Here is a 9430-nt window from a genome sequence, read left to right as displayed (position 1 = left end):
CGGAACTCACTCAATGGAGTATTCTTCTTTGATGGCGACGAACAAAGAAGCATCTGGCGTTACGATGCGCCCATCAAGCCCAGCGTGTTTCATTTGCAAAAACTCGGGGCATCGGGTAAAAGACTGCTCAGAGTTCGACAAGAAAACGGTCGATGAACGCTGGGAGACAATACAGAAACTCGGCTTGTGTCGGCTCTGTCTTGGAGCACACGGAAGGCGCCCCTGCAAGAATCGCATGCAATGCGATATCGACGGATGTCAACGGCGTCACCACCCTTTGCTGCACTCCAAACGGGACACAAATGAAGCCCAGCAGGCCAGGGAAAACGGAAAGACGCCAGGAAATGGCTGTAAGAAGTTTGGGAACGACGGAAATTCGGCGAAGAATGGGTCCAGCAAAGAATCGAGTGAAGCTAAGACAAGTCGTTCCAAAGCTGTCACCAACCATCATTCCGCTGGGAAGACTACGCTTTTTCGTATTATTCCAGTGACTTTGTATGGGAACAATCGATCTGTGTCCGTGTATGCTTTCTTGGACGACGGCTCGGAGAGAACGCTGATTGACGAAGAGTTGGTAAAGGACCTTGGGGTTGTAGGAGATCCGCAACCATTGTGCTTGCAGTGGACGGCGAACGTGAAGAGGTCAGAAGCTAATTCTCAACGGGTCGCATTGGAAATAGCAGGACGGTCAGGGGCATCCAAACATTCTTTGTCGGACGTGCGCACCGTAAGCAAGCTGGACTTACCACGACAATCCTTGCGGTACGCGGAACTCGCAGAAACCTTTCCGTACCTAAAGGGCCTACCGATCGATGATTACGATCAAGCGGTACCGCGCATCCTCATCGGAAACGACAACGCTCACGTTACATCGACACTCAAGCTACGAGATGGCCGACCGGGAGAGCCGATAGCAGCAAAATCACGTTTGGGATGGACGGTTTACGGATCCAACCAGGACAAGTCAGGGGATATCGTTCATAGTTTCCACATATGCGAGTGCCAGGAGGCCGAGCAGACCCTACATGAGCTCGTGGAGAAGTTTTTCTCAGTCGAGAGTCTGGGTATAATGGAAGTCGCCCATCCTGAGTCCGCGGAAACTCAACGAGCAAATCGGATCCTGATGGAAACTACTAAGCGGGTCGGACAGCGATTCGAAACTGGGCTTCGAGTTCCCGGACAGCTACCAGATGGCGGTTCGACGACTGCAGTGTTTGGAAAGGCGTATGCAGAGGGATTTACTCATCGGCGAAAGTGTGAGGAGACAGCTTTCTGAGTATCAAGCGAAAGGGTACATACACAAAGCGACCCGGAAGGAGCTCGATGATTCAGATCCACGGCGTACGTGGTACTTACCTTTAGGAGTGGTCATCAATCCCAAGAAGCCGTCCAAGGTTCGTATCTTCTGCGATGCAGCGGCCAAAGTGGATGGAGTCGCACTCAACACGATGTTGAAAGGCCCGGATCTGCTAAATACGTTGCTCAATGTTCTATACGGATTCCGGGAGAAACGGGTCGCTCTGTGCGCGGATCTGAAGGAGATGTTTCACCAGATTCGGATTCGACGAGACGACTGCTTTGGCGAGATGATCCTACACAAGCCCCCGATGTGTATTTGATGGACGTCGCAACGTTTGGTGCAACGTGTTCACCGTGTTCGGCACAATTCGTGAAGAATTTGAACGCTAAGGAGCATTCAAGACAGTATCCAGTTGCAGCCGACGCAATTATCCGGAAGCACTACGTGGATGACTACTTGGACAGCGCTGACGACGTTGACGAAGCGGTGAAGCTGGCACATGAAGTCAAACTGGTCCACTCTCTCGGCGGATTCCATCTGCGGAACTGGCTTTCAAATTCCACCGAGGTTCTCGCACGGGTCGGGGAGAGAGACCCAGTCACAGAAAAGTGTCTCCAGCTGGACAAGAACAGTTCAACCGAACGCGTGCTCGGGATGTACTGGAAGCCGGTCGACGATGTCTTCACGTTTACAACGACGCTAGCGGTGGGTGCGGAGCATCCAACTAAGCGCCAGGCACTGCGAGTAGTGATGAGCCCATTCGATCCGGCAGGATTGTTGTGTTTTTTCCTCATACACGGCAAGGTACTAATCCAGGAGCTGTGGAGGGCGAAGACGACATGGGATCAACTAATTCCGGAGGAGTTACTTGGGAAGTGGATGCGGTGGACGAGTTTGTTCAAACATCTGGACCAGATTAGCATTCCGCGTTGCTACTTTCCGCAACGTTCGGTGAAAGATATCTTGTCGCTGCAACTGCATATCTACGTGGATGCTAGCGAAGAAGCTTATGCGTGTGTCGCTTACTTTCGGGCGGTATTTCCGGATGGGATTTCTGTTGCGTTAGTCGGTGGGAAATCCAAGGTGGCTCCACTGAAGGCACACTCCATCCCACGGTTGGAGTTGATGGCAGCGGTAATCGGAGTACGCTTGATGAAGACCATCCTCACTGGGCACTCGCTCGTAGTCGAGAAGACAGTGTTATGGTGTAGATGAAATTTGTTAGAAGTTGAAAATATAGACCATTGAATTCGTGAACATCACAAGCAAAAATTTAAATCCCGTGATAGTAGCACAAGAATACTGTCGGTCAGAACGGACGGTGTCGGATTGTTCAAGTTAAGGTTAGGACAAACGTGGCGTGAATTTGTTCGCCCTGAAAATTAACATTTTGATCCAAATTATAGCTTTAAACGGGATAGTATTCTACCTGCACAATTGTTGGGAAGAAGAAGGATTACGTATTGAACCGATCTTTTAGCTGATTCATGCTGAAAAGCCGTTTATTCAATCCACCCAACAATCTAAAAGATCGTCCAAGATAACCACGAAGCAATGCCGAATTGTACAGGAAGTGCCCCCACCGTGGAAACACACTGTAACCAGTGTAATGAACCTGACACGGATCGGATGGTAAGCTGTTGTCACTGCGATTCGTGGTGGCATTTTACCTGTGTGTGTGTGAACGACAGCATTGATGCGACAGACCGACCGTTTACATGCCCAAACTGTCAGAGACCGTCGGCACAGATTCCGGTGATTGATGCACCCGGAAGCAAGGCTAACAGCAAAGCAGGAACGAGCACTTCAACCTGTAGTGCTGGAGCAATAAGGGCTCGCCTACAGCTCGAGAGACTTGAGGCCCAGAAGGCTTTGGCGATGAAGCGTATAGAGTTGGAGCGCCGGGAGCACGAGCGGAAGATGGAGCAAGAGAAGCAGAAAAAGGAAGCAGAGTTTGAGCGGAGGCAATTGCAGCTAGAGCAGGCGGTAATGAACGAGTCATTCCGTTTGAGAGAGGTGATTGACCTAGGTGGGGAAGGCGATGAAGACAACCGGAGTGTCGCCTCAGTGCAGAGTTCCTTCAGCAAGGTACAGCAGTGGAAGGTCGCCCATTCGACGTTGGTTGTCCCGACGGAGAAGGCTCCAGCTATTGGTACGAGTAACGCGACGACCGCAACTGGAATACAAGCTAGGCAGGACGGCATGCAGCAACCAACTAGCATTAACGAGGGTATTCTAGAAGCAGCGTTGGCAGGTATTTCGTTAGGGCAGTCAGGGTTTGAGCCAACGTTAGGGGGTATTATCGGTCGAGCCGAAAGCACAACAGCGCCAATAGTTGGTAGAGGTCAGGCTAACATTTTCTCGGTTACCTCCGCGCTCGCCGGGCCTAGCAAAGGCATCGCAAATGTAATCCCCAAGCAGCATGCTTTCCAAAACTATCCCTTTCCTCTCACCCAGCCTCCTCCAGCAGGCAATTCGTTTGTCATTCCGCGAGTTGGTAATCCGAATTTTGCAATCGCCGCGCAATCGACCGCAGTGAATAGAGATAGTGCAGGCCCAATTAGAGGTCCAGTGACAGTGGAAGAATTACTGGGAGGAGAGTATTCCCAGTCGTACGCCGGCCAACCGTTACCGTCTGTGATCCCCACTGAGCAAAGGTTTTCGAGAAGGCAGACGGTGCCACCAGGAATCCAATTGGGACCGAAGGAGCAACCACGGTTTGCGGAGTTCCAGGCTGGTGCGCAGCAACCTCCGTTGCATGACGAGCAGGCGTATTTGGGACCGACACCACGACAATTGGCGGCAAGACACGTGATGAACAAGGAGTTGCCAATCTTTTCTGGTAATCCGGAGGACTGGCCGCTATTCATTAGCTCGTACGTTAACTCTACTCAGACGTGCGGGTTTTCGAACGAGGAAAATTTGGCGAGGTTGCAACGGTGTTTGAAGGGGCACGCACTTGAATCGGTGCGGAGTCGACTGTTGCTACCGGCGAGCGTCCCAAATGTTTTAGCTACGCTGGAGACACTTTATGGTAGACCGGAATTGTTGATCCATGCGTTGTTGCAGAGGATCCGAGGGGTACCTGCGCCAAAACAGGAAAGACTAGATACGCTAATCGGTTTCGGTATGGCGGTGCAGAATTTTTGTGATCATCTGGAAGCCGGGAGGCATGAAGCGCATCTCAACAATCCGATGCTACTGTTCGAGTTGGTAGAGAAGCTTCCAGCACATATGAAACTGGACTGGTCGCTATACAAGCAGCGCTGCGGGGAAGTGAACCTGCGTTCTTTCTCGCAGTATATGCAGACGCTCGTGCGAACGGCATCCGACGTGACCGTGAACTACGATCCTAGGCCGCAACCTGTACAGCAGCAGCGAATAGTGAAGGAGAAGAACGGAAAGGACAAAAACTTCTGCGGAACTCACTCAATGGAGTATTCTTCTTTGATGGCGACGAACAAAGAAGCATCTGGCGTTACGATGCGCCCATCAAGCCCAGCGTGTTTCATTTGCAAAAACTCGGGGCATCGGGTAAAAGACTGCTCAGAGTTCGACAAGAAAACGGTCGATGAACGCTGGGAGACAATACAGAAACTCGGCTTGTGTCGGCTCTGTCTTGGAGCACACGGAAGGCGCCCCTGCAAGAATCGCATGCAATGCGATATCGACGGATGTCAACGGCGTCACCACCCTTTGCTGCACTCCAAACGGGACACAAATGAAGCCCAGCAGGCCAGGGAAAACGGAAAGACGCCAGGAAATGGCTGTAAGAAGTTTGGGAACGACGGAAATTCGGCGAAGAATGGGTCCAGCAAAGAATCGAGTGAAGCTAAGACAAGTCGTTCCAAAGCTGTCACCAACCATCATTCCGCTGGGAAGACTACGCTTTTTCGTATTATTCCAGTGACTTTGTATGGGAACAATCGATCTGTGTCCGTGTATGCTTTCTTGGACGACGGCTCGGAGAGAACGCTGATTGACGAAGAGTTGGTAAAGGACCTTGGGGTTGTAGGAGATCCGCAACCATTGTGCTTGCAGTGGACGGCGAACGTGAAGAGGTCAGAAGCTAATTCTCAACGGGTCGCATTGGAAATAGCAGGACGGTCAGGGGCATCCAAACATTCTTTGTCGGACGTGCGCACCGTAAGCAAGCTGGACTTACCACGACAATCCTTGCGGTACGCGGAACTCGCAGAAACCTTTCCGTACCTAAAGGGCCTACCGATCGATGATTACGATCAAGCGGTACCGCGCATCCTCATCGGAAACGACAACGCTCACGTTACATCGACACTCAAGCTACGAGATGGCCGACCGGGAGAGCCGATAGCAGCAAAATCACGTTTGGGATGGACGGTTTACGGATCCAACCAGGACAAGTCAGGGGATATCGTTCATAGTTTCCACATATGCGAGTGCCAGGAGGCCGAGCAGACCCTACATGAGCTCGTGGAGAAGTTTTTCTCAGTCGAGAGTCTGGGTATAATGGAAGTCGCCCATCCTGAGTCCGCGGAAACTCAACGAGCAAATCGGATCCTGATGGAAACTACTAAGCGGGTCGGACAGCGATTCGAAACTGGGCTTCGAGTTCCCGGACAGCTACCAGATGGCGGTTCGACGACTGCAGTGTTTGGAAAGGCGTATGCAGAGGGATTTACTCATCGGCGAAAGTGTGAGGAGACAGCTTTCTGAGTATCAAGCGAAAGGGTACATACACAAAGCGACCCGGAAGGAGCTCGATGATTCAGATCCACGGCGTACGTGGTACTTACCTTTAGGAGTGGTCATCAATCCCAAGAAGCCGTCCAAGGTTCGTATCTTCTGCGATGCAGCGGCCAAAGTGGATGGAGTCGCACTCAACACGATGCTGTTGAAAGGGCCGGATCTGCTAAATACGTTGCTCAATGTTCTATACGGATTCCGGGAGAAACGGGTCGCTCTGTGCGCGGATCTGAAGGAGATGTTTCACCAGATTCGGATTCGACGAGACGACTGCTTTGGCGAGATGATCCTACACAAGCCCCCGATGTGTATTTGATGGACGTCGCAACGTTTGGTGCAACGTGTTCACCGTGTTCGGCACAATTCGTGAAGAATTTGAACGCTAAGGAGCATTCAAGACAGTATCCAGTTGCAGCCGACGCAATTATCCGGAAGCACTACGTGGATGACTACTTGGACAGCGCTGACGACGTTGACGAAGCGGTGAAGCTGGCACATGAAGTCAAACTGGTCCACTCTCTCGGCGGATTCCATCTGCGGAACTGGCTTTCAAATTCCACCGAGGTTCTCGCACGGGTCGGGGAGAGAGACCCAGTCACAGAAAAGTGTCTCCAGCTGGACAAGAACAGTTCAACCGAACGCGTGCTCGGGATGTACTGGAAGCCGGTCGACGATGTCTTCACGTTTACAACGACGCTAGCGGTGGGTGCGGAGCATCCAACTAAGCGCCAGGCACTGCGAGTAGTGATGAGCCCATTCGATCCGGCAGGATTGTTGTGTTTTTTCCTCATACACGGCAAGGTACTAATCCAGGAGCTGTGGAGGGCGAAGACGACATGGGATCAACTAATTCCGGAGGAGTTACTTGGGAAGTGGATGCGGTGGACGAGTTTGTTAAAACATCTGGACCAGATTAGCATTCCGCGTTGCTACTTTCCGCAACGTTCGGTGAAAGATATCTTGTCGCTGCAACTGCATATCTACGTGGATGCTAGCGAAGAAGCTTATGCGTGTGTCGCTTACTTTCGGGCGGTATTTCCGGATGGGATTTCTGTTGCGTTAGTCGGTGGGAAATCCAAGGTGGCTCCACTGAAGGCACACTCCATCCCACGGTTGGAGTTGATGGCAGCGGTAATCGGAGTACGCTTGATGAAGACCATCCTCACTGGGCACTCGCTCGTAGTCGAGAAGACAGTGTTATGGTGTGACTCTAAGACGGTGCTGGCTTGGATAAATTCAGATCATCGAAGATATCGCCAGTTCGTAGCTTGCCGAGTAGGTGAGATTTTGTCCAAGTCGGAGGCGAAGCAATGGCGTTGGATATCATCGAGAAAGAACGTCGCCGACATTGCGACAAAGTGGGGAAAAGGGCCGTGTTTGTCCTCAGGCGGCCGTTGGTTCCGTGGTGACAACGATTTATATTTGCCAGAAGATCAATGGACCGTAGATGCAGATTCAGTCGGCGCGACGACCGATGAAGAGCTGAGGTCGTGTTTGGTGCACAAGGAGGTTATCGTACCGCCACAACTTGTGAGGTGGGAGCGATTCTCGAAACTGACGCATTTGTATCGATCGGTAGCACATGTTCATCGCTACGTACAAAATCTACGGCGAACGGTAAAACGAGAGACTCGACTGGACGGACCACTCACTCAAGAGGAATTAGCAACAGCCGAAACCACAATCTTTCGTTGGGTGCAGTGTGAGCAGTATCCGGACGAGGTGGCGACTTTGTCAGTAATGCGGGACAAGCAGCCAGGGCAACAGGCGCGGCTAGAGAAAACCAGCAAAATATACAAACTGTCTCCGTACTTGGACGAAGCAGGTGTTATTCGTTCTGATGGAAGGATATCTGCTGCGACCGTCGCCGCGTTTGACACTAAGTTTCCAGTAATATTGCCGAAAGCCCATCCAGTGACTAGACTGCTGGTTGAATGGTACCACCAACGATTTCTTCACGCCAATGGCGAGACTGTCGTGAACGAAGTGAGACAGCGTTTCCACATATCGCAGCTGCGCCCGTTCGTGCGTAAGGTGGCTAAAGAGTGCGCCTTGTGTAAAGTCAAGAAGCCAAGTCTGGCGACACCCCGAATGGCTCCACTCCCGGCGGCCAGGTTGCAGGCGTACGTACGTCCATTTTCCTACGTAGGCGTCGACTATTTCGGGCCGATCGGCGTGCGGGTGAACCGAAGTATTGCAAAACGATGGGTAGCTCTGTTCACGTGTATGACCACACGAGCAATCCATCTCGAAGTCGCTCACACACTTTCAACGGAATCTTGCAAGATGGCGATCAGGCGTTTCATCGGACGCAGAGGAGCACCTGTGGAGATCCGCAGCGACAGGGGCACAAATTTCGTGGGATCGAGCAACGAACTTAAGCAGGAGATGGGCAAAATCGAGCGCCAGCTTGCCGAAACGTTCACCAACGCGAACACGAAATGGGTGTTTAACCCACCTGGATCACCTCACATGGGTGGCGCCTGGGAGCGTCTAGTGCGGTCGGTGAAAACCGCTCTTGCTGTAATGGAGTCTTCTCGAACGCCGAACGAAGAAACGCTGGCAACGTTGCTAGTGGAAGCTGAGAGTGTGGTCAATTCGAGACCGCTAACATATATTCCTCTGGAGACGGCGCAACAGGAGGCTCTAACACCGAACCACTTTCTTCTAATGAACTCGAGCGGCGTAACGCAGACTCCGAAGACGCTTACGGATCCAAGACAAGCCTGCAGGAACGACTGGAATCTATGCCGTACAATGGTAGATCAGTTTTGGCGCCGGTGGGTGCGAGAATATCTTCCTACCATCGCACGTCGTACCAAGTGGTTTGAGGAGACGAAACCGATCGAGGTAGGTGATTCGGTGATCATCGTAGAGGAGAAGATACGCAACGGATGGATTCGAGGACGTGTAGCCAAGGTCGTGGTGGGCCGAGATGGGCGAGTTCGCGATGCCGTGGTGCAGACTCCCGACGGAATGGTGCATCGACCTGTAGCAAAGCTGGCGCGAATCGACATAGAAAAGGTGGGGCTTCAGCCGGGAACAGCAGAAGGTAAAGCTGAACCGGAGATAGCTAACCAGCCTTACGGGTCGGGGAGTGTTACGGTATGTCCCGCTGACCCCTTCCAACTCCACGTTCGACCACCTGTCGGTGAAGGACAATTTTGATGTAGTGAGGACCATTTGAAATGGAAGGATAGGAAAAGGGAAGAAGGACCGTTTGAAATGGAAGGATAGAAAAAAAGGAAAAAGGATCGTTTGAAATGGTAGGATAGAAAAAGATAGACGTCATGCACAGATGAGAGGAAGATATAAGAAAAAATATAGATGAAATTTGTTAGAAGTTGAAAATATAGACCATTGAATTCGTGAACATCACAAGCAAAAATTTAAATCCCGCGATAG

At 51.6% G+C, this 9430-nt stretch overlaps 3 protein-coding genes across 3 annotated transcripts; all 3 read left to right on the top strand.

Annotated features, from left to right (window-relative positions):
- The first annotated feature begins 1618 nt into the window (after positions 1 to 1618).
- LOC131687713 (uncharacterized) lies at positions 1619 to 2515 on the top strand. The gene has a single exon (XM_058971808.1). The coding sequence runs from the start codon at positions 1619 to 1621 to the stop codon at positions 2513 to 2515; it is 897 nt and encodes a 298-aa protein (XP_058827791.1).
- Position 2516: 1 nt separating this feature from the next.
- LOC131687712 (uncharacterized) lies at positions 2517 to 6341 on the top strand. Its single transcript, XM_058971807.1, has 3 exons — positions 2517 to 2643; positions 2707 to 5915; positions 6082 to 6341. The coding sequence occupies exons 2-3, from the start codon at positions 2855 to 2857 to the stop codon at positions 6339 to 6341; spliced, it is 3321 nt and encodes a 1106-aa protein (XP_058827790.1). The 5' UTR covers positions 2517 to 2643; positions 2707 to 2854.
- LOC131687711 (uncharacterized) lies at positions 6341 to 9193 on the top strand. Its single transcript, XM_058971806.1, has one exon. It carries the CDS (start codon positions 6341 to 6343, stop codon positions 9191 to 9193), a length of 2853 nt encoding a protein of 950 aa, XP_058827789.1.
- Positions 9194 to 9430: the final 237 nt, after the last annotated feature.

This window comes from Topomyia yanbarensis, chromosome 3, assembly GCF_030247195.1.
Source record: "Topomyia yanbarensis strain Yona2022 chromosome 3, ASM3024719v1, whole genome shotgun sequence".
Taxonomy (NCBI): Eukaryota; Metazoa; Arthropoda; class Insecta; order Diptera; family Culicidae; genus Topomyia; species Topomyia yanbarensis.
Note: the sequence above shows the minus strand (reverse complement) of the source record. Positions and strands in the feature narration are given on the sequence as shown.

Bases quoted from the DNA above. Each gene is read 5' to 3' on its own strand.
- LOC131687713 (XM_058971808.1), top strand. From the start codon at position 1,619: ATGGACGTCGCAACGTTTGGTGCAACGTGTTCACCGTGTTCGGCACAA.
- LOC131687712 (XM_058971807.1), top strand. From the start codon at position 2,855: ATGCCGAATTGTACAGGAAGTGCCCCCACCGTGGAAACACACTGTAAC. The intron at 5,916-6,081 runs GTTCGACGACTG...ACTTACCTTTAG, and splicing joins CGGACAGCTACCAGATGGCG to GAGTGGTCATCAATCCCAAG.
- LOC131687711 (XM_058971806.1), top strand. From the start codon at position 6,341: ATGGACGTCGCAACGTTTGGTGCAACGTGTTCACCGTGTTCGGCACAA.